We start from the raw sequence: 26,092 nt of genomic DNA on the forward strand, positions 1-26,092 counted from the left end.
CACTTTTGATGAGTGATTTTCTTAGGTTTTAAGAAGCTTAAGAAAACACTTGTGAACGTTTCATCATGTGCAAAATCTTGGCTTCATTTGGCTACAGTTAAAACAAACATAAATCTTCAAATGAAGTTTAGACTATAGAAGCTCCAGTAATATAGCTTTACAAATAAACATTAATGGACTAATTCCAAATTTTATAGTTTCGGGTAATAAATTACTAAACTAAATCAATCGTACCTGAGTATTGCAGGAAAAATGCCTCCTATCAGGCCCTTGGCACGCATACCCCTCCTGACACTGTCGATATTGTGAGCTAACCCCTCCACCACAGGTCCTGGAACAGGGACTCGGCTGAGACCACTCGAGCCAAAGGCCCTGATCCTCGCCCTCACCTCCTTCGGTCACATAGCTCTCGGGAAGGTATAAATGGGCTCCTTGCTGCCGTTTGAATCGGTCCTTGTAGTGTCTGATTCGCTGCAAAAGAAGTTAATCATGCGGCCCATTATCTCAAAGGTTTTACAGTTAAAAATTGCCTGGCTTTAATCAAGGCCCACGCAGGAGATAATAGCGCCATATGCCCAGACTGGGTTATCGAGTTAAGGCCTGTGTTTAGTGGTGTACCAGGAAATTAAGTTGATGGAGCTTATTAGTTTTTGAAGAGGGGTCACCCAACAGGAAAGCAACTAACACGTGATGCCTGTTTTTCACTTTTTTCAATCTATCAACTGTTTTTGGGGGGGAGAGTCAGCTTCGAAATTTAATTTCTTTGCAAATTATTAGGTGTACAACTTTGCTTCCGCCGTTTTTTTTCCGAATTTCGCGATTTTATTGTAAAAAACTAATTATACCTTTAGGATCCAAAGTATTGTCCATCGCTGGCCACTACTTTCTCCCATCTTTCGGGCAGCATATGAATCCCGTGTTGAAAAAATTGGACATCTTTTGAAGCGATCCACGATTCTATCCAATTTCTTACTTCTTCATAAGACCGGAAGTGTTGGTCAGCTAGCCCATGTGCCATGGATCGAAACAAGTGATAATCAGAAGGAGCTAGGTCAGGAGAATATGGCGGGTGGGGTAGGACTTCCCATTTCAATGTTTCCAAGTATTTCTTGACCACTTGCGCAACATGGGGTCGAGCATTATCGTGCTGCAAAATCACTTTATCATGTCTCTCGTTGTATTGCAGCCGTTTCTGTTTCAATGCTCGGCTCAAACGCATTAATTGGGTTCGATAAAGAGCACCTGTGATTGTTTCAGTTGGTTGTAACAGCTCATAATATATTACGCCGAGTTGATCCCACCAAATACAGAGCATGATTTTGGAACCATGAATAGACGGTTCGGCCGTCGACGTGGAAGCATGGCCGGGATATTCCCAAGTCTTTTTGCGTTTGGGATTATCGTAATGAATCCATTTCTCGTCCCCAGTCACAATACGATGCAGAAATCCCTTCCGTCTTTGCCTTGCAAGCAACTGTTCACAAGCGAACAGACGCCTGTCAATATCTCTTGGTTTCAACTCGTACGGCACCCAATATCCTTGCTTCTGAATCATTCCCATGTCTTTGAGGCGTTTTGAGATTGTTTGTTGAGTCACTCCCAATGATTGTGCCAATTCTTGTTGACTTTGACACGAGTCTTCGTCAAGTAATGCTTCCAAGTTCGCATCTTGGAAAACCTTCTTTCTTCCACCGCTATGTTGGTCTTCGACGTGAAAATCACCGTTCTTGAAGCGCTGAAACCACTCACGACATGTCCTTTCACTAATAGTGGCTTCCCCATAAGTATCTGAGAGCATTCGATGAGCCTCAGCAGCAGATTTCTTCATATTGAAGCAGAAAAGTAAAACCTCCCGCAAATGACGAGAATTTGGCTCGTACACTGACATTTTCAATTGCGAATAACTTTATGATGAAGACACAAATAGACTAATATTTTTATGAGGTTATGTTAACAGGTGCCCAAGGCTCCTGCATGCCCACATGGGGTTATTTATTTCGATCATTACTTACCGCTACATACATCTATTCAAAAACGGCGGAAGCAAAGTTGTACACCTAATAGTTACAACTCCCAGTTAAAGATGGTGCCAGCAGCGTTGGCGCGTATTTAGGTATTTCAAATTTGAAGCGGGCACCGCAAAATAAACAATAATTAATTCCTCCATGTACTTAATCAAGATTTTCTTCAGGTTTAATCAATTTAATATTAATGACATTAAGATTGGTATTCAGTCGTGCTTCAATAATAAAAGAAGCATCAGATTGCATTGAAAACATGACTTAAACGATTTTCTACTTAACTAAACCGCGCTTCAACTTGAGTGGTTGTTGCAATCGCTTTACTACTTGTTTTTACTGTAGTTTTGCTACCGACTCACTGGGCACTAATTTATCAATTGCATCTCGCAAAAGCAAACAATTTATACCCATTACTTATCGAGAATGCAATCTAATAACTGCGGCATTAATCGAATGTTCTTAGTTATTATGAGCAGGAAGGAACAGTATACTTACATGCCTACTTAACGCACTTTGTAAGAATGTGAATAGTATAACTGCCACTATAAGGGGCGACCTGAAATAGAAAAAAAAACAGCTTTAGCAAACTATTCAATTAAACCCACCAGATAAAGAGCTCCCATCTCTACGCCAGGAGCTAATTTTATTAGATCTCCCTAACTGTGCTTTCGCTCCTTTAATTGGGAAAAGCCCCATGCCGGATACAATTAGTGGTGGACACCGTCATAGATCTTTGAGGATAAACATATCGCATTCGAGACTGAAGCATTCATGCCGCCACTTAGATTGCTAAATCAACATGTCCGCTTGATTTGATTTTATTGTGCGCAAATATGCAGGTTGGGCTCGCTAATGAGGCCCGATCAAATGGCAAAAATCGCAATGAAAGAGGAAATATCTTCGAGCTTAACCATGAAACGTTTAATACAGTGGAGCGGAGCTTAAGTAATTGCTTTTGCCAAATTCTTTTTAAGCCATTATCATATTCGGAGCAATTTTCTCACATGCTTCCGAAATTAACCTTTTCAAATGATTAACAACTTGAACGGCCTGTGCCGGGAGACTTTGCGTTTTTAGTAACCCCATAAGAAATAATCTATCGGGGCTAAGTCAGGAGATCTAACAGGCCAAAAGATATTTGAATGTTTATGAGTTATTTGTCGTTGAAAGTATTTTGAAAGTATTCTGTAACAGCTAGCGTACTACGACTTCAGACATCGTCTTATTGAAACCAGATTTGCTGGCGTTCTTGTAAGGTTACATATCCTAACACACTTCACTGTCAAAGAACGATTAAATATTCTAAAAGGGAGAGTGGCTATGAGGCACTAATGGAATGACTTAAAACTAAATAAAGCAAATAATCTTACATAGAGTGGTTCATAACTTGAATTATACAGTCCGCATTGGAAAAAATTAACTTGCCTCGGTGACAAAATATTTATTTTGAAAAAACAATATACTAAAATTAAATTAATATGAATATTCTGAAAGCGTATACTTAAGTTAATGTCTTACTTAGATGTGCTGCTCTTAATAACAATAAATATTTATTGAACTTTACGTGCGATTGAAAGGTCAAAGATTAAATGATGCAGGTAAGAAAAAATGGCGGAAATTGTGTCAATTTAAATTTACGAAGTCGGCATCGATTTAGCAATTGTTTTTTACTTAGTTTGACATTTCAAAGTAATATTTCAATTAGTTAAAGGAAACTATACAGGGTTCGACTTTGGGAGTTGACACCATTTGTGTATGTAAAATTACAATTTAATGTATTTTTGTTTTATAGAAAAAACCTGACATTGTAAAAATATTTTCAATCTAATATAACTTCCGGGTAAACCGGAAACTAAATTTTACTTCATTTTGTAAATGGAACGTGGTAATTTTCTTTAATGAAAATGAATTCTTTGTAGAAAATAAACATAAGTTACATAATACAACGTAGTACCGATTCTCAACTGTTTTTGATTTATTTTGATTTTTACGACTTTATCGACACATGTAGAGTTTGAAAAAGTTTTTGAAAAAAAATTAGTTGATCAGGAACGCAACTGGATAACGTTCGATCAATGTTCTCACAGTTCATATTGCGACTCTATGACATTCTCCGTGAATTAGTATTAAATTCAAATAACCTTGATTAGAAAAATTAAATCGGATTATTTCAGCAGGAGAAACACAAATTATCAATAACTTTACTCAAATGACAGCCATGAATAAACAAAAACAAAATAAACAATCAAAATAAACATTAAGCAATCTGATTGTGTAAAGGTGCACTAATGTATTTATTATCTACATAGTGTAAAGTAGTTTATAGTCTTTTTCCATTTACTAAAAAAGTATTAATTTTTGATACTTATAATGTATATCGTATTTGTTCACTTTTTTCTACTTACCTAAGGGTGCAAAAATAATTGTAGGGCTCTATTTGAAAAAAAAAACTTTTTTAAATTTAAAAATTCTAAATTTTACTTTTACAAAAACTTTCAAATGTTTTTCTTAATCTTTAATTAGTTATATAAAAAATGGTTAATTTTCCAGTAATTTAAAATTTATTTCATTAATTTATGTCAAATAGTTTCGTGATAATTGTTTTTAGAAAAGCATTACAAGTGTCGAAAAAGTCGTAAAAATTGAAATAAATCAAAAACTGTTGAAAATAGGTACTAAACTCATTTTCATTAAAAAAAAAAGTGTCATGTTCCATTAAAAAAAATTAAATAAGGGTCAGTGTCCAGTTTAACTGGAAGGTATTATACCTCAGGTTAAAAATATTTTTACAATGTCAGGTTTTTTCCGCAACACAGAAATACATTAAACTTCTAATTTGCCATAAACGAATTATTAGCTCAATCACCCGATTTAAATCCCCTAGATTATTACCTATGGGGTAAAATGTTAAGTATTATTTATGCCACCGAAATAGATACCGAAGAAGAACTTTTAACACAAATAAATGAAACTGCTAATAATATTAAGGCAATCAGTTTCAAATTTTTCGTGCGTCTTTAAATATTAGGAAACCAGGCAGATGTTGCATTCAAGGGACTGGGAATTTGTTTGAACATTTACTTACATAACTGGTTTAGTTAGTATTCTGTTTAGCCTTATTTTATGTCCCGTAACTATAGTTTAATAAAAATATTTGATAAAGATAACTGACCGATACATAGCAATATTAAACTGTCAAATATTAAGCAACTACCTTTTGTCTCAAAGCCTACTTCGGTGTTTTATTGAAAATAACATGAAATGCATGCAGAACTTTAAATTGCATTTTACACAAAAATGTTGCTAAAGATATTATTCAAAGCACCTTTTTTGAGTAAAAAACTCTAGGTTTACATATTTTTAGCATAGAAATATAAAATTCGCATTCAGTAAAAAAATATGGCTGTTTTGTAACACAACCCGTCTCAATGACAGGCCTACGATTCACAGTTAACTATTTTTATCAGATATTTGGATGGAGCACGTCAAAATTGATCAAAATTTCGTATATTTATGTTAAGTACATTTGGAGTTATTTAGCATAAATAATCTCAGTGGGGCCCCCTTCAAGGGGCCGTACCTCCGTCAGAAGACACTTCAGGACATACATATGTTTATTTATCAATTTGATATTAATTTTACACGTAGATTATGCTATTTAAGGGTTGGTACCCAATTATGGGACACTCGGTATTAAGGCAACACATTGTCCCAAGTCCTCAAAAATTAAGGCTTAACAATAATTACTGTTTTCACCACGCTAACGATGGTTGCTTTAGAACTGTCCAAATGTCACTAAAACGCCCGCCCAGTCGCCAGATTTAAATGTAACTGAAAACTCGTAGTTGACATTAAAAAATAAAGTGCACAACAACCAAATATTTAACAAAAGTCAATTAAAAACAAAAATTATCGAAGCTTGGAGCACCATCATCTTAGAAGACACAAGAAAGTTGGTAGAATCAATGCCTTATAGATGCCTACAGATAGTCCTCAATAACAAAGGAGGACCGACCAAATAATAACATTTTCATATTCATTTCGTTACCCTTGTTAATTTTGTAATTTTGCGTTTTGCATCATTTATGCTGCGACGGTAAAATCGGACATGATTTCATAATTTTTTGTTTTTTAAATGTGACATACCTGAGACAACATATTAATTTATAATATGCTTTTAAAATATTCATATTAATTCTATTTTATTATGTCGTTTTTCCAAAATAAATATTATGCCCCTGGAACAAGTCAGATTCTCTGAATATCGGCCGCATCATTTAAGCTGTGAGTCGCTGTAGTTACGCAAATTATTAACTCTTTGTCTTTCCCTATGAGCAAAACAAATTATCGTTATGCATTAATTACCTATTTAAATTGCGCAATTGTATTAAGCAAAACACAGTAAGAGATAAAAAGTTATCATGTTTTCAATAAACAAGAGATAAATGTGCATTATTGAATAAAAAATATTTCTTGAACAAAATTCGTATTTTTAAGAGAGCTGGCACACGACTCTAAAAATGTGATGTCTGTTTATTTTATTTTAGGTTTAAGATCTTGCAGAACTTTTTATGAAGAATGACTTTTTCCCGTAAAATGAATAATAAAAAAGTTTCCCATATAATTTATGTAGACACACTCTACAATTGGTCCAAATTTCGGCAATTGCACGCGCACGCAGTGACGCAAACGCGTACCTCTTTCAAGTTGGGTGCTCCTGCTATAAATCAGAACAAGTGTGCGCGTATGTCGACCCCAGACAAGGCTGTTCCACTCTACCTATACATACATATTGGTGTGAAATTTGTATGCCAAATTGAGCGTGAAAATCGTGAACAGATATTTGAAAGCTGAAATTAAATTGAAAATTCAACAAATAAACCACAATAGTTTTTATTGGCTTTTCTTTTCTTGTCAAAATGGTGGACATATTTTGCATGCAACAATATCAGAGTGCGACTTAAGGTCATTCGCTGTCGTCTACAAAGCCGTTTTATTCTAAAGTCATCTCTGGGACACCATATAACTGTCGGCATTTACTGACTTTTCAACCAGACAAACCGCAGTCATAAAATACAATCCCAAGAAATGTAATTCTGCTCTCAAAGCAAATCGACTAAATTGCTTTGTTGGTCGTTTAAATTGGCTTTTTAATGGTGCGACATCGCCTATACAAATTCGCCTCTGTTTAGCACCTAATAACAATGCCTTGATCACGTATGGAGAAGTAACAAATTAGGTGAGGAAAAAATTGAAGTGCGAGGTACCTGCGGTAATCCGCGATCCTTTTCACAGGAGAAGAGTGCCGCGAAGAGGTCGTTTGCGTATGCCCCTTTAATGGGCTCGTCCGCACACCTGAGGAAAACTTCCTGATAGGCGAAAAATAAGCACGTTTGTTGCCCTACAAAATACATCGTGGCATCACGGAAATGAAGCTCCAAAATCCATAAACGAATTGCTGCCGTCATTAGTGTTTAACGGAAAATGAACCAATCAATTCTTACAAGTGTTATTCGGTGCCTGACCAGTACCCAACAAATGGCATTACGTCAGGACTTCTAGTGCAACCAACTTAATCCCTTTACCTGCCCAGGTAAACGGTCCGCTTTGCTCGACCAAGTTGTAGTGACGTCACTCACTTTCATGCACTTCTGTTCGCCTGGTCGGCACAACCTCACGTTAAAAGCGAATCCTAATAGGTGGTAATGACCACTTTAAGGGTTACATAATTCTCAGTCGAGGCCAGAGACATGGGCGAACGTGGCAGTCCGACAGATTGTGGATTACTGGTGGTTATGAGGCAGCACGGGTAGAAGCGATTGAAGTGATTAAAAAGGATTAAAAAGGGGTTTCTGTTGGGTTTGGTAATGGTAATGTCAAGAAGGATGGGGGACTGATCACCGCAGGGAAAATAATGATGCAGGGGCTTCAATCCCGGTATTGTTCTCCCCCCTTTAAAGAGAAAAAATGCAAATAAACATCTGGTATAAATAAGTATACCTGTTGCTTCAAGCATTTAACTTTAAGCCTATTGAGATGTTGATTGATTGCCACGACCACTCCACGTCTCTGTTCAACAATCATTATCGCTGCACGTTCAAGTTATATACTTGGCTGCGGATGATTGAGTTTTAATGCCACAAAAAGCGAGACTGGGAACCTTGTTGCGATGAGCGTAAAAAAACAGCTATTTAAATATGAAAAATGACTAAATAAAACTGTTCAAAGTGAGAAAATCCATCGAAAAACCATTAAAAACGTGAAGATTATAGTGGGGCAACAAAATTCCTAGAAATGTTCTTCGGGCAATTGATGAAATTGTGTCTTTAAAAATATTAATATAGGGAAAAAAAGGTAAATTTTATCGGCTAACCAGGTCCAGGGGAGGGTTATGGTCGTCGAGAGGCGACCGGGGAAACCCTACCGGATTTCAGCTGCTGGGGTTCCCTGGTGGGACCTGGCCGGTCGGAATCCCCAGTCAAAGGTCTATGTTTTTTTTTCATTTGCGATTTGATTATTAATTTTTAGAGGTTTCCTAAATTTATTGAACTCAAGGGTCCAAAAAGTCTTGGGCTTTAGCGCGGGATGGGCAAATTTCGATGTTTATCAGGTAAATCTCGGTAACTCTAGGAGATACAGAAAAAGAAACATAGCGATGTCTTTTTTGAGAACAAAGTCTAGTAGACTGACCGAGTGTAGGAAACTTAGATATTTGCCATTTTCAATAAACCCTCGTCATTTGGCTATTTATTCGGTTTGTCACATAAATGGAAGTGCTACTATACCTTTTTTGAATAGATCACGATGATGCCAATATTTTGTGACTTAATTGTTGTGACAATACTTTATGTTACAATATAAAGTTGTATTTTTGGTTGCATACACCAGAACTGTTTTTTATGTTTTGCATACAGCGATATAAATGGCGGCGCTACTCAAATGTCATTAATAAAAGTTAACTTCAATCTTCAGTTAACCTAAATCCAGTTTCAATGCGATACGTATAGCGTTATAGGTACAGTGAATTGTCAAAATTGACAGGTTGTTCGAACAATAGAATTAAACCGAGAACATTTTCTGAAAATAATTTTTTACAACTTTCGAAGATAATAATTTCAACAAGAATGCCTAGCCGAGTTAGATTCTGTTTTCTGCAATAAAATGCCATATCAGTCGAGAATTTCTCGTTGGTATGGAAAATTCAAACGTGGACAGATGAGCCTTATTAATAATGTAATAGCAGATGCGCCAAAAACGGAAGTTTCCCAGGAAAACGTCGATGCTATGCGCAAGCGCATCAAAGAAAATTGACATGTGACATATTGCTAGATTGAGGCATCATTGGAGATTTCAGATACCTCAACTCAAAAAATTTAGCATGTAGAATTTACTGTAAAAAAAATTAGTGCCCCGTTGAATTCCACCATTTATTGACAGAAAAACAGAAAGAAGCTAAGGTCAATTGGTGTCAAAAAACTGTAGACCGCTCCAACGCAAGAAACTCTAAAAACGTATACAGCGTCATCAGTGGTCATGAAGCGTGGATTTACTTATTTGAATCCGAAAATAAACGCTAGTCGTTTGGGTGTTCCAAGGTAAAGAAAAACCAACAAAAGTCGTCCGTTCTCGAAATATGTCCAAAAAGATGGTCGCAACATTTGTCTTAAAAGCAGGCCATGTGCCAACAATTCCCCTGCAAGATTAAAGAACTGTTACTGCCCATTGGTATACAACCATTTATTTGCCAGAAGTCACTGCTGAGCTTAGAAAGGCCAACTCCAAACGACGAATTATCCTCCACCAAGACTAAACAAGTTCGTACACAGCTTGCAAGATAATGAAATTTTTAACACAACAAAAAGTCGAATTGTTAAACCATCTTCCGTACAGTCTCGATCAAAGTTTCAACGATTCCTTTACATTTTCGAAAATCAAGAACGGATTGCGTGATCCAGTCGCCAGAAGACGTGGTTCATGCTTTCAAAAACTTCATTTTGACTGTACCAATAAACAAATGGATTAACTGGCTTCAGAAATGGTTTCAGCGCAAGCAAAAGTACATTGATCTTCGTGGAGAATATTTCGAAAAACAATAAAGTCTTTAAAAGCTATCTACGGTTTTATTCCAGCTCCATATGCAAAACTTAAAAGACAGCCCAGATCCTGTTCGCATCTGCGGGGATTTAGAAAGACATTTTGAACACTCACGTTATTGAATTTATGGGAAATCACTAAGAGAGTCAATAAACTCAACATTCACAAACGTACCATTAATATGGAAACTTCAAATTATATTTAAAAGGCTGCAAACATGATTAAACTTTTGAAGTAGCACCGGTATTTATATATGCAAACTACAATAAGACGCTTAGTGTATTGTATAGGCAACCAATCAAACATAAGACAGTTTCTTGTTAATACATTTACTATAAATATGTCTTGAAAGTAACGAAAAACCGAGGAAAAACAGGAATAATTGCTAAAACCATAACAATTTTTTTAACAACTTTTATTAGATCATAAGAGAAGTTAATAATATAAATTTAAAGAAAATTGCAATACTCAAAATAAAAAAAAAAACACTTTTATAAAAAAAGTACACCAACTCCTTAAACATATAGTTAAGAATGATATATTTAAACAAATAACAATATTAAAAAACAAACAAACAAAACTTAAAATAACTAAAAACGAGTCAGGGTAGCCTTTATTCTTCTCTAGATCCAAACAACGATTTTGTACAGGCTTAATTAGTGTCTGACAACATTTCTTAGAAATAGAGTACCACACCTGCTTAACAACGTCGAATACATTTAGAATATTTTTAATGTTTTCTTGCCCTAAAACCTTTTTTATATCGTTCCATAAATTTTCAATCGAATTAAGATCCAGATTACAGGAAGGCCATTTAAGAAGAGGCACAGAATTCTGATCGAATCAAGCACAAATACTAGCCGTCGTATGCTTCGGATCGTTGCATTGCTGAAATTTCCAAATTACAAGCAAGTTCTCTTCGGCATACGGTAGCATTACAGTCTCCATAATATTTTTATATTGGATCTAATTCATAATCCCTTGAATTTTATGAACAGCCCGGATCAAAAAAAACAACCCCAAATTTGAACCGATCCAACCCCATGTTACACTGTGATTGTGGTGTACTTAGGATTGTATTTGTGATTTGTAGGACGCCGCACATACTGTCCCATCTGATCCTATCCGATTGATTTTTGTTTCATTGGACCAAATAACGTATTCCCATTGGGACAAGGCCCATGCTTTATGGTCCTTAGCAAAGTGTATTCTAGCTGCGCGATTTTTTTTAAATCATAGCTTTTTTACACTCAATTCGTCCATGTAAATTGGCTTCACTCACACGACGCCTGATTGTTCGAACCAATAACACTGAATTTTTCCTTTCACAATTTTTTGGAAAAATTTCTTTTTGGAAATCAACCGCCGTTATCATGAGATTTCGACGATAAAGTCTCACAATTTGTCTATCTGTTTCAGGTTCCGATTTTCGAATCTTCTTTTGAGGTGGTAAGTTTTGCGTAGTTTCTTAAAATTTTTAAAGCACAAAAAAACATTATTTTATTAATTTGCCAAGTTGTGATGTGCAACTTTTTGATTTTTACATCGTTTTCTACATTTAATTAGTGCTCAAAATCTGAATCTTATAAAAACTTTCATAAATTATCACCAATAAATATGCTAATTGTCCAATCAACAGCGTTCTTAATTTAGTATCCGCTCCCTTTCAGTACTTGAAATACACTGACTGATTCAATATTTTCCTAAAATATCGGAATCTCTTAACTTCTTGCAAAATAGAAGGTTCGGGATCCCCACAGATACTTTGAGAACATACATTCTTACAATGTTGTTAGATGTTCTCAACATATTCCAATTTCAGTAAAATAAGTAGGCGCTCTTAATTGAATCGTTTATTTCTGAAACGACCTAAGCGACTTTTCGTCCATTTCGGGTCTTAGGAAAAAATAGACTATTTGAAGCAAGATTTACTGTTTGGCGCAAAAATGGCCCAAATTTATTTACGTGATGCCTCGATATTCAAACCTTCAATAATCCTTAGGAACTGAAAGGACCTAAGTGAGCGACCTTAGGCCTTTTCAGAAACAAACGCAAATTACTTGTGCCACTTGTTTTGATAATAATGCGTAGTAGGCCTTGCGTTGTTAGCATTGTTTACATTTTTCATGAAGACGCAGCGCAGTTTGAGCATTCCTTTGAAATTTTACACAAATGAATAGTTTAGTTTCAACTTCTTAAATCATGTCGAGTGACACTACAGAGAGATCATTTGAATTTCATATCTAGTCAGTTGTGGTTTGTTGAAGAAAAGAACGTGTGTCAATCATCGTTTGTGTTTTTTAAGGCCACAGTAACGTTTGTGTTTAAAATCGATTTCCTGTACCTACCGCAACATGGTGTTCACGGACGAGCAGAAAACATTTATGGTTAAAGCCTATTTTCCTAATGGACATAAAGTTAATGGAGAATGGATTTATGAAGTTCAACCCTGTTTTCGAGAATTTCGCGAAAAATTCCCTGAAGTTGCAGCAACAGATGAACTGAATTTTGCAAATACACTGAAGTATGTTGTAAATTTATTCCGTGAAACCGGCAGCATTCAGGGAAAGTCAGGCAGCAGAAGACAAAAAAAACGAACTCCAGACACATGAAAACCTAAATACTACCTTGAGGAGATTGTCACAGCAGATTGACTTATCTTATTGTACCTGGCAAAATTCTCAAAAAGACCTAAATTTGCTTTCTTTGCAAAGTATTCCAAGAGCCTTTAGATTATGAAACGAGGATAACTTGTTGCGCCTGGTTCAATGAGACTATGAATAATAATCTTCTGGATCTATTATTCTTTAGCGATGAAGCCTGGTTTCATTTGTCGAGATATGTGAACTCTCAAAATATGCGAATGTGGAGTGCAAATAATCCTCACATATTTCAAGAAACTTCATTATATCCCCAAAAAAAATTGAGTTTGGGTTGCTGTCTCTCGAAGACGTTTAATCTAACCAATTTTTGTTAACGAGTGTTACAGCAGAGCGATACCAAAATATGTTGGACGAATTCATTAATCAACTACACTCTGACAAATTACAAGGTTATTTCCAACATGATGGAGCAACAGCTCGTACAACCTTAGATTATTTAAGAAAATATTATGTCAATCATTTAATAAATTCACATACAGAGCATATCTACCTACCTCGGTCCTCAGACCTTACGCTAGGGAGATTACTTCTTGTTCCCAACTTTAAAAGATAATATTTTGGACAACCAGTACACACAATCGAAGATCTTAAGGTACGGATTAGAGCAGAGTGCAAATGTCACCCCAGAAGTTCTCGGTAATTTCTTCGAGAGTATGAAGAGTTGGATAAATTTGTGCATTGAAATGAATGGACATTTTCAGCAGTTCAGTTCATCTGTTGCAACTTCAGGGAGTTTTTCGCGAAATTCTCGAAAACAGAGTTGAACTTCATAAACCCATTGTGAATGTTTCAAACAATTGGACTTTGGAGGTTGTTAAAAAATAGCTTTAATGTTTAATCGAAATCTTGACAATTAAAAGTAAATAAAGCAACATAACCTCACTTGGCTCCTTTATCAAAAATAAATTTTAACGTCATTTTGCGGCATATGATCAAGCTACGACCTACTTTTTATCTTCTATTTCTCTTGTGCAAAATCCCATAGTTGGCTAGATATGAAATTTAAATGATCTCATAGTGGTGGCAGCAACGTCCAAGAATGTGCAGAGATGGAGATGGACGTTACAAGAAGAAGGCAAAAGTGGGTACGTAATGATCTAAAATACTGAAGAAATATAATAAAGAGAGCTCGAATCAGTGGGCTCGCCTACAAAAGTTACAAAGGAAAACAAATAGAAGCAAAAGAAATAGGAGGGCCTTGCAAGTAAGCCACTTAATAATTTTTTTGTCCCACGGCGGCTACCGACCTTGCAGTACCTAAGTAGTAATCTCATTATTATGCGATAGCTACCATATTGTTATTTCGTGACTTTTTTCAGATTTAAAATGCAACATTTTAATAAATTGACACATGATTAACGAGCACTTTTGTTAAAACATTTTTGTGAGATGCAAAATAAAGATGAACAGGATATTTATCTCCAAGGGCTTATTAATCAAAAATCAACTACAAAAGAAAAGAAGAATACTAATACTAATACTAAATCACTACTATACTAAATCAAATAAAAACAGCAGCAGGCTATGATTATTTTATACGTGTAGAGTGTGTGGTACCCCACTAAGTATTCAAACACTTCACAGGATGCTCAGGTTCATTTGATAAGAACAACTCGTTAACCAGATCCAACAAACTTAGAGTGATAAGTTAAGAGTTAGAGTGATAACTCTCAAATACAACCACCTTCCACATCACTCCTCTATTTTCTACTCAGTTCGTTCCTATCTACTCTTTTCCGCTTGCACGGTGGTTCCCCGAAGAAGTAATTCCTCCTGAGGTAATTATTCCCTGCTGCGGTCATTCACGCACCGGTTGCCACAGAGGGCTTAAAAGTTAAGGTCTGTTGTGAAGCCTCTATGAGTGTACATGAACTTACAAGTAAAAAAATAAAGATATTAACATAGCTAATTGGGATGGATCAAACTCTTAGAGCCATGCGAGGCAAGAACGTGAAATATTCAATCCCAGAAAGGGATAATTTATTAATTCAGGAACACATTGACAGTTTCTCTCTAAGGGAAATTCATTATTCCGAAAAAAAATACAAGAACTTGATGGTAGACTAATCGTGAAAATAATATACAGGGTGTTCATTTTCCGACACTTTTGCAGGGTATCTACGTTATTATTACAGTTCGAGGGTTGGGGTCTTCGCAATCCTGTGCCACTTTTTTGTAAAACGAACGATATCGCAAATAGACTTATCATCACTTTCTTGGTTTCTGAAATACAAGGCGAAATTGAAAATTGTGCATTTTCAGGCACCTATTGTAGTTCAGTTATCTTACACGTTATCGACTAGGTAAAACGGAATCTTACACATTTGTTCATGTAGAATCCAGTGGCGTTCTCAGTTTTTCACCAGATTTCCTAATTTTTGAGAAAATTAAAAAGTTGAGATTTCTTATGGGGACATCCTGTATGTTAATTGGTCGTTACATTCTACTCACTAAGAGTTTCCAGAAATATACAGGGTGTATCAGAATCGTTCTGTCAACTGCTTACTGTAGGTTCCTGTGACCGAAATAAGGTATAAAATTTATACAAACAAAGGTCCAATTGGCTTTTAATTTCGAGATACAGGGTATTAAAGTTTAAGAAAAAAATAGTTTTTATTTTTTAACTTCCAATCGGCTCAAAATGTTTTAACCAAATTTCGTACATTTGTTTAGTATATCGGTAGGTATAATTCAAAAAAATTATCAATTTCAATCATTCACCAATGGTGGAGATGTGTGTATTATGTTTCTTTCTTAATTATAAAGAATTGTAACACTCAGTATAATATTTCATTTAAAGTAGCCCATATGCGTTAATGTGTTTAGCAAATTTTTTGTCTCTTCTTAGTTTGTTACAAATTTATTATATATTCCTGGAAAGCTTTTAGTGAGTAGAATGTAACTACCAGTTAATGTACAGGGTGTCTCATTTAAGAAATTTGAATTTTGGTAATTTTTTCAGAAATGGGGACTCCTGGAAAAAAACTGAACACGCCACTGAATTCTACATAAAAAAAAATGTGTAAAATTATGTTTTTACCTAGTCGATAATTTATAAGATAACTAAATTACAATAGATGTCTGAAAACGCACAATTTTCAATTTCGCCCTGTCTTTCAAATACCAAAAGGTAATGAATCTGTTTGCGGCATCGTTCATTTTACAAAAAAGTGGCACAGGTTTACAAAAATCCCGATCTTCGCACCATAATAATAACGAAGATATCCTAGAAAAGTGTCGAAAAATGGGTACCCTATACAATATGTTTAAAACTAAACATTCCCAAATAAAGATTAAGCACAGTTACTATTACAAATAAAAAATAAAAAAAATTTGTCTAAAATTTGGATGGCCGTAGATTGACACATGTATGAAATGTGAGGAGTTAAACCTAAAAATTAAGCATTTCCTTAAAAGATATAGCTAAGGAAAGTGCAGTTGCCGAATTGATGATTTACAAAAAAATTAAGGGAAAAGTTATAAATTTATTCAAAATGTATTAAAATGTTCCACCAAAATGATCAGCAATACCGTTAAATTGGTAGAAAACTGGAAACACATAGTAGAAAAAGAAAAACTATGTCAATAGATGATAGACTAGTACAGAAGGTGACGAAAGTATTTCCTTTCTCAACATCTGTACAAATAAAAATACAAATTGGAGATAACGTGAGCACTTCTACAGTACGGAGGCAATTGGCCAAAGCAAATTTACACGGGAGAAGACCAAGGAAAGTTCCTAAACTAACTGACAAACAGATTTCCAACCGCCTAAAATTTGCAAGAAGCTATACCTCTTAGTCTCCGTTGAGATGGAGGAATATTCTTTGGTCAGATGAATCAAAAAATTGTTCTTTTTGATTTTTTTGGACAGCGACAATATGTAAGACCGCTATAATCTGAATACAACCCAAAGTATACCCTGAAAACTATAAAATATGATGAGCCCTCCAAAATGGTATGGAGTTGTTTTCTGTATTACGATATAGGTCCGATACATCGTATCGAGGGAATCATGGACCAAGTTGTCTATGTCCATATCCTGGAAAATGTAATGTTTCCTTATACCAACGATAATATGCCCATCAGATGGACCTTTATGCAGGATAATGATCTTAAACACACAACCAGAAGGGCAAGGGCATGGCTTGCCGACAATAGGGTTGAAGTTTTGAAGTGGCCTGCTCAATCTCCGGACCTCAACCCTACTGATCATTTCTGGAGAGATGTTAAAAAAGGAGTTTCTACAGCAACACCACCCAATAATGAAAATTTGAAGAAAATTGACCAGGATACTTGGAATGCAATTCTAATTGAGAAGTGCTAACGCTTAGTCGACTCAATGCTGAGGAAATATTTGGTTGTTATTGCCCAAAAAGGGTACAATACAAAGTATTAATATTAGTTTACTTAAATCAGTTGTTTTTTTTTAATTTTAATACTTTCATTTTCATTCTCTCTAACTTTTAAGAAAGGCTGCTATTTATTCAGAACATTTATTTTTGGCAGAAGAAAGTATTAGTAAATATATATTTTTTATTTAAATAAAGGTTTTTTTTATAAGTTGTTTTGCTTTTCCTTGCATAATTAGTAAAGTTTTATGTTTCTTAGAAAAAGCAATAAATTATTGAAATTTGTTCAAAACTAAAGAATTTTCTTAAAAAGTACCTTTACACCGCTATTATTTTACACACGTCTATAAGTGATGTTTATTTTGCATAAAAATGCGATAATTTATAAAATAAACATATCTTTAAAAACATAGAAGTCATAAAGCCGCTTTCAATTATCCACATTAACACTACATGAACAGATTTTAGGATTTTGAAGTTCCAGATTTTCTCTCTAATAGCAAAGTGATTTTTTTTTCTCAAAACACCAAAAATCCACTTAAGCCCTTTGAGAAATAAACGATTCAATTGTACGGCCGCCAACTGTATCGCCCTCCTCAACGCTGTAAAAATTAAGCCGTATTGAAAATGCTTCTCCTACACCAAAATTCGATAAAAATCAGGTGGACATTAGCCCTGAACTTGACCACGTTCAAAACGACCATTAATCAAGGTTATACGACGGGATAATTGTTCGATCAGTATCTATATCTCTTCGGAAAGCGGGTCGGAATTATTCTAATCCCTCCATTATCGATGTGTCAACCCACACGTGCATTTGGGCCTAGTTGTAGACCATACAGGCGCCTGTGGGAGGCCTTTTTATTACCCGTCGACTCTATTAAAATCTCCAAGACACGATTTCAAGACGACAGACGCTTTAAAGTACTCCGTATTTGGTGAGATTTCTCACGGACTCGGTTACTTGAACCTTCATTGAGAATGCGGTCTGGTATCAATTTGTGGCGAGATGAAAGTGAGACTTTATTGCCCCGGTGAGGATGATTCGCGTTTTTTCCCGATAAACCATCAGAATCTTGTTTGCCTGTAATTGCGGGGTTTCGCCGTTGACGAGGATGTTGCTCCTTAATGGCCTTATAGACAGAAAAGATTGAAGTTTAAGGTTCAAAAGCCAGTGGGTGATTATATTGGTAAAAGCATAATGATAGGGCTATTAGAGAGTTTAATAGATTTATATACAATCAGTTGTTATTGTCCATTGTTCTGCGGTATGCAATTGTTGAGGTGGGGCCGTGAAGACGCGAAGAGGAAACGATTGGGCTTTTAGGGCAGTTCATATTTAATTTAATTGGAAATCGGATATTTATCCCTACAGGGGGGCGCATGAAATATTTTTAAATCGATGGGCGCGTCGGCCGCGGGAACCGTCCTAAAGGGGCCAAAAGCCCTTCAAAGGTTAAAATCAAAAATTGCTCAGAAATCACGTGTAAAGCTTTTTAAAGTAGAAATTGTAGATCGATTTAATTTTCTTTATGCAGGGTGTTTCCTAACTACGTGTGGAAAATTTAAGGGCGTGATCCTGGATGCATTTCTAATGGAAAATGTCTAATAAACAAATGTCCGCAAATGCTTCGTTTTCAAAATACAGAGTGTTAAAATATACCAAAAAAAAGATTTCCGTGAATATTTCTAATATGATTCAAATTGGATTTTTGAATTTTAGCACGCGAACGTGTAGTAAAGAGCCCTATTTTTACATGTACTCAGATTTTTTCCATGCGACACTGACGCACGCTTGGGATATCTTTACTACACTATTCACACTCCAAATCTACAACGCTGCGTTTGCTTTTAATTAAAGCCGATTTTTATGTTCTTTGTTTCAAAAAAATATCAAAGAAAATCGCAGGAACGTCTTTATTAATAATCGATCAGTGCAAGATTTATTTATTTCAAAATCAAGAAAAAATTAACTTCATAAAAGAACTGTTGAAAATGACCATCATTACTTATTAATACATTTCTCTTAAGTAAATCTTGCACTGATTATAAACTAGCTGCCACTCTAAACGTTAGTAAATATAACATTTATATTATTTTTTATATCAATAAAAAATCCAATTTGAACCATATTGGAAATATTTAGGGATTTTTTTTTGGTATATTTTAACACCCTGTATTTTGAAAACGAAACATTTGTGAAAATTTGTTTATTAAATATTTTCCACTTGAAATGCATCCAGGATTGCGTCCTTAAATTTTCTACACTCAGTTAGGAAACACCTTGTATAAACATACAAGGTATTATATATACATATAACTTCCACCAATGTGCTGAAAAAAATCTATATTCAACATTTTCCCCATCATTTCCAACATGGATTTAAATTAAACATTTGGGCTGGTATCATTGAACGTTATTTAATAATACCAATTATTCTTCCAAATAGACTAAATGAAAAAGTTTATTTATTATTTTTACAAAATTCTCTTCCTGAGCTCTTTGAAGATCTACCTTTAAATTTAAGATGTGAAATGTGGTTCATGCAAAACGAAGCTGCGCCACGTTTCGTTCGAAGTGTCTGGCAATTTTTGAATTAGCAGTTCCCGGATAGATAGGTAGGACGAAGAAATTACTGTTTTTAACATTGGCCCCCTCGGTCACCAGACTTGAATAAATGTGATTTCTTCCTCTGGGGGACTTTGAAAAAAATGTGTTTATGCTACATCGGTTAGATCGGCAGCAGACTTGTGGAATCGAACAAACATTAAATGCAACAGTTATCCACAATATACAACAAATCATCCACAGTTATTGGACAGTGTAAACTTTAATTTTTAACAAAAAATAAAATTATATGTTAGAGAGAATGGCGGTCATTTTGAACAATTTCTTTATTGTTAAGTTTAGGTTATTGTGTCATAAATTTTTTGTTGGTTATAATTTTTTGCTGTAAACAAAATACTTTTTATTTTCCACTTTAAAACACTCCGAAATTATTTATACAAAATGAGCCAGTTTCTCGAGCCTTTCGTTTAACGTCGGAAAATGTCTCTCAGTGTGAAATTACATAATTAGAAAATCTTCTTCGGTATTTCTCAACACTCCTCCTACAATTACTCTCGCAAAATCCAAATACCAACAACATATTAACCTGCTCACTAAATGAAAATTTTCCAGCCATTTCCGAGCCAAATCGCTCTGCTATACAGCTACATTTAGAATATCTGCATGTCTGCATATGTACTTACATGACTTTGGCAACTGCAACTGTGATTTTATCAAAAATTAAAAGATTTTCGACAAATTTTTGAAAAGAATCGAAGTTTTTGAATTAAATTTGCGATTAAACGGTATTGTCTGTTTGTTCGTTATTTTACAGATAGAAAAATCTCAAATCCTTTAGACCTTACCTTACCATTAATCCAACCCTTATTGAGCATCTATCGATTTCACATTTCTACCAATTAAAGATGTTGATAAGAATAAAACATGTTCCAAATTTGGTTTCATTGTGATGACGCATTACTGAAATACAGAGTGTTTCTGAATAGACAGTAAAAGTTTTAATGGGTGAATCCTGAGCCAAATTTAAAACAAAAAGTTCATATAAAGATATGTTCAAAAATGCTTCGTCTTCGTTCTACAGGGTGTTAAGGAACACTTTTTTTAAATTACTTATTTATTTTTTATCGAAACTTGCTGAAAATTTGTAGAAACTTAAAAGCCAACATCAAAGGTTAATATCTCTTCAACTATTAACCATAGAAAAAAGTATTTAACAAATCGTCACATTTTGAGACGCCCTACGCGCACCTGCTGTGTCAGTTCCGTTACGGCTCACCCTGTATAACTAATGTTACTTATCGTATCATGTAATGGCAGTCTTCACACATCGCTATTATTAACAGAGGAATTGTGAGCATTCTCAGTAGAAATATCACGTATTTCTGTTTGATATAGAGCTGCACTTAGTACATCTACCTACTTCTCTTTCTCTCGTTTGATTTTAGTTATTCCTCTTGAATGTGGCGAATTTCGTGAATCCTCCAATTTAGCAATTCCAACAATTGGAAGCAGGGAGACGTACTACTTTATTTTCGGCACGAGTTTGAGTGGACTCTCTGGAAACTTGTTTTCCCCATTGAGGTCAATTATTTTTTTCAATAAACAAAAATTTATTAGCAGCATCTGAACACTTATTATCACAAATCTCTTGATCAGTTTCGCTATAACTTTCTTTCATTTCTAGAATATCTTCTATCTCCGAGTCCACTTCATCACCACGCAATTCCTCGCCTGACGAGTCGTCCTGCATTAAACGAATAAGACGAGCCTCCTCAGCCTCAAAACTTGCCACTGTCATTAAAACTGTTAGAATGATAAGTTAGTATCATTACCGTGACATACAAACATTTTCTTCCTTTCTGTTGCAGAATGTTGTAGTTAGAAATATTTGAACACCAAGAGGCGCGTCGGTCTCACGCACCAAAAATAGGAAAAATAAAATAACACGTGCACTTTCACTGAATGTTTACAGCATAATAAATTTAAATGGCTAAAATAGCCAGATACTACACAGGAGAAGAAAATACACACAAGTACAGTGGAATTTCCATAACTCGAATTTCAAGAGCCGCTAAAATTCATTCCAGTTAAGGAAACTTCAAGTTAAAGAAAAAATAAAATTTTAATTTTTAAATGAAAGAATAGCAAGAAAATAATGATTTTTCCGTCAAAACAGTTAACGTTATAAAAAATATTCAAGAGACCTTTTTTTACAGAAATATGAAGAATTTAGAAAAATACTTTTAATTAGAAAAACCAGTGATGTATCATATTTTTCGTTTAAAACGTTTAGGATCACATCAATGAGGACCTCACTGGTGAAATGAAAAAATGTTTTTTTCTTGAAAAATGTGTTTCTACACCTATTTTTGGCTCCCCAATTTTCATAAAAACATTTCATGCCGGGAACGATCTTATTAGGAAAAAACTAGAACATTTTTTTATCACTCTGTATTTAAAACAGGAAGCGGAAACAGACACATATTCCTATGAGTTTTTTTAATCATCCACGGATTCACCCTCCAAATTTTTGATGTGCTATTATGAAACACTCTGTATTTACAAAATATCCATTCCTGGATTTCTACCATGAGGATATCGGTAACCATAAAAGGTACGACGAAAACGTCTTTAATTTTTTCTCAGCTCATTTGGCGAAATAATTCAAAACGATTAAGACTTCATCAGTGCAAATTTTCCACTTCTATAATGTGGCGATGTCTTATTTAAAATTCCAGGTTTCCATTTTTGACAATTCTTATCAACTTTGTTTTTTCTTATAGGCGCAATCTTAAATTTTCCATTTTCGAATTCAGCTTTTTTCCAGATGGCGATGTATCACATGTTAAGATTCAGTCCTAGATTTTTCTACAAATGTGAAAAATCCAGTTTTCGCAAAACAACCAAAATGTCAATGTTGAAATCTCCAATCTCGATTTTTTTAAGTTTCATTTCAGTGACCAGTTGCATACAAATACAGTGGAACCTTCAAGGGACTTGGCCTGTCGTTTATTACAGGCGACTGAGGATAAAAGCTGGTTGATTCAAAATTTCTGTTTTAACCATATGCCAAATTATACGCTTTTTGTTGGAGTAAACAGGTACATATACATATATTAAATGAGAAAAAAACGATAAAAATAAAAAAAAACAACAAACATCTAAATACAACTGAAGTTTAGGTAGAAAAGAAGTTCATAATTTGTCTCTGCACTTTATGGTTTTTCAATATTTCTTGAGTTATTTTGTTTTGCAAAAGATCTGTCGCATTTAAAAAGTTCACATTTTCTGGATAAATTATTTATACATAATTTGTTACAATTCTCAAAGCAGAAAGGGTCTCTTGAGCTGTGGAGATTAAAACTTCATCATTCCTGTCAACTTCCTCATCATCACTCGAACCCTCTTCATATTGATCATTGGCAGTTATTTGAACAATGTCGATATCATTGGAAACTTCCAACAACTTTTTCGTCTTCATCAATCATGTCTTATTCATTTAAGTTGATTTCCTCAAAATCACAAATGTGCCGATTTTTGGCCAAATCGCTTAAATCCAATTCTGTTTCTTCCCCGTTGTTTTGTGTCAAAATTATTATTTATATTATAACCCTTGTTTTATATACTTTCAACAATTAACAATGGTGCTGCTGTGAGTGAGTTCCGAGGCAGCTCGCTCACAGCAGCATCTCCTGACTGTTCGTTATAACCGAGGTCAAAGCTCCAAAAAATTATAAATATAGTATGTTATTACTGAGTGCTCATTATATCCGAATTTGTTATAACCGAATAAAAATACATCAGCTTTATAGAAACTTGGACGGGACTTTTCTTTTCGTTCGTTATAACCGCGTGTTCGTTACAGCACGTGTTGTTCGTTACAGCACGTGTTCGTTACAGCATGTGTTCATTAGAGCCGAGTTCTACTGTAATTAAAATTCGGCAACACCGACGTTACCCCGGCAACCGCATATATCACAAACCAACATCAAAACGACAGACAAGAGTCTACCCTGCTCATCAATGGATTGTTACATCGAAACCCCTGTCGATAAACTCTTGGAGTCGGGCAGCCGCGTGGCGGGCCCCGCAGTGGTCCGTTCGAAGATCCCGCGCCCCCCCAATGCGTTCATGTTGTTCGCTAACGATCACCGCAAAGCCCTGGCCTATGTCTACCCCGCCGATTCCAACAAAGAGATCAGCAGACGACTGGGACAGACGTGGAAGAATTTGAGCTTATTGGAGAAGAGCCAGTACTACCAGAAGGCCAAGGAGATCGATTTGGAGCACAAACGCAGGTATCCTGGTTATGTTTATAACCCCAAAGATGCTCGATTAAGGAAGGCTATTCGTACCACACTGAAGAATAGAGCTGCGGGTCCTTCTAGGCAGAGGAATTTGCAGAAAGAATTTTGGGGCGAGGACCCGCATCGATTTGAACCAGCAGTGATCGTGGGCAAGCGGCAGCAACTGTTCGAAACGACGCCTTCGAAAGTTTGTGTAGTACCTTTGGACGTTTTTGGGCAATCTGAAGACGACAAGAAGTTGTTTGAAAAGGAGAAATACATTCTTGTAGCGGCGGAGAGCTACAATGAAGTAGGAAAACTAGAGGAGTGCGACAAGAGCAGCTACCTGCCCATAAGCTCTACGAAGTTTAACCAAGACCCGGAGCTGTTTACGAACAACGTAGAGTACCACAAGGAGTACATCGTCAAGTACTTCAACCAAATCCCCGATTACGAGACCTACAACGTCACGATTGAAGACGGGATCAGTTTCCCCTACGTTACGATACCGCATCTTGTAGTCAAACAGAATTTGTGAAAAAATTCCCATGCACCGAGTTCAGCGTGTTTCCTCTGTTTGTGATATGTCTGAATAAAGCTTAATTAGTTTGGAAGGTCGAAAACCTCATCTGAATTTCGGCAAAAGTGCACGAACAGCGTAAACTGCTTTGCGGCAGGTCGTAATTTTCATTGATAAATTCAGTGTTGTTTACAAGCACGCGAATCGGATTACATAATTTGTTGTCTAGCCACGGCAATTGAAAGTGAATCAAGTCTGTCTGACTCACGTCTAGGCCAAGTCTTTTATCCGTATTTGGAGTTTATTAAGCTCAATAAGAATTTATAGCCTTTTTGTCGTTCAGATCCATTTGATACATTAGATTTTAGCTATTGGCACGACTCGACAGAAAATGTCCTTCACCATTTTATCGAGATAGTATTTTTTTAAAATCAAAATATGTGAAATTCTTAAGTTTGGAATTCTGAGGGCTAGCGCAGAAGTAGGTACAACGACTACGAAGCAAGTAATAAAATTATAAAGTCTAAATTTGCAAGCAGATCTGCTTTGCGTTGTCTCCGTGCTTGCAACTAATTATTGCAAATGTTGCAAATTTCCATTTAGTATTCTTATTACTTACTTCATGAGCGCTGCTCCGATTTGAATGTGAACGCTAAAAATTCGAAACGTCAACTACATATTTCTCGCAAAAAATACATCCTCTGCTCCATAAAAATTCTTGGCAAGTTCTGAATTATATCCCCGGTTACGCTGCTCACTAGGTTGCCTTTAAATAAAGCTCTTAAAACGGTTTCTACCGATATTAACTTTTTGCCTTTTTTGAAACATCTTGCATCAGACAAATATAATAATGAATTAAAGAACGGCACGCTCATCGATTGCTAATCGACGATTTGCCGATGCCCACAGGCTCATCGTCCTCGAATTGAATGTAAAACAATGTTTTATGGTATCAGGCCGTGTATCTCGTATATTGTTTTTGAATAGCGTGTACGCTTAAACCGCGAGCCAGTCTGTAAAAATTTGAAGACTGGTCGGAGGAACAAAAAAAAATTGGTTTAGACGCATTGAAGCGCCGGAAAATTATGTTTTTTTGTCAAAATTTATGCTCAACTCGAAACTAGAGAAAATGTTATTCAATTGTCACAAAACTTTTTTCTTTCGGATCAGAAAACGTCCAGTGTTCAATTAAATGTTGATCGCTCCTTGTACGTCATATAAACGTAAGACATACGGCGATCTTGACCGTACTATCTAAACGCCATTTATCTTGGCATTACGACGAGATTAATTTTTGGCTCTCTCTGTCACGAGGCGATAAAGCAAGACAACACGACAATGGTTTGTAACGTTTGTTTTTTGTTTTCAGCTAAGTGTTAGTAAGAGTTTCTTAAAGCCATTGCGACTTCGATAAATTAACGTTCGTACCAACAAAACCGTAAACCCACTTTACTTCGCTAAGCCACTTCAATCTTAAACATTCAAATTGCTTTCCACCTGACCATCACCGTGCGTCTTTCACTCATCAATATTTAATTTCCCATCTAAAGTCAATTTCCACGAACCGAACCATTAATTTCTTCATAC

At 35.5% G+C, this 26,092-nt stretch overlaps 2 protein-coding genes across 3 annotated transcripts in view; one reads left to right on the top strand and one right to left on the bottom strand.

Annotated features, from left to right (window-relative positions):
• Positions 1–26,092, bottom strand: part of Ppn (Papilin) — a 55,047-nt gene that overhangs the window by 17,327 nt on the left and 11,628 nt on the right. Inside the window, exons 2-3 of one of the 2 annotated variants that reach the window (XM_066388754.1) lie at positions 2,517–2,577; positions 235–471 (exon numbers count right to left, since the gene is read on the bottom strand). In XM_066388754.1, coding sequence (XP_066244851.1) covers positions 235–471; positions 2,517–2,577 — 298 coding nt within the window. Of the gene's footprint in view, positions 1–234; positions 472–845; positions 1,298–2,516; positions 2,578–26,092 lie in introns of those variants that run through there. The other variant, XM_066388755.1, reaches the window with a different exon arrangement.
• On the top strand, positions 23,689–24,597 carry LOC136408070 (uncharacterized). The gene has a single exon (XM_066388845.1). The coding sequence runs from the start codon at positions 23,723–23,725 to the stop codon at positions 24,521–24,523; it is 801 nt and encodes a 266-aa protein (XP_066244942.1). The 5' UTR covers positions 23,689–23,722; the 3' UTR covers positions 24,524–24,597.

Source organism: Euwallacea similis, chromosome 4 (assembly GCF_039881205.1).
Source record: "Euwallacea similis isolate ESF13 chromosome 4, ESF131.1, whole genome shotgun sequence".
In the NCBI taxonomy this organism is placed as follows: domain Eukaryota; kingdom Metazoa; phylum Arthropoda; class Insecta; order Coleoptera; family Curculionidae; genus Euwallacea; species Euwallacea similis.

What these genes read in the sequence shown, in the direction of transcription:
- LOC136408070 (XM_066388845.1), top strand. Translation starts at nt 23,723, where the DNA reads ATGGATTGTTACATCGAAACCCCTGTCGATAAACTCTTGGAGTCGGGC.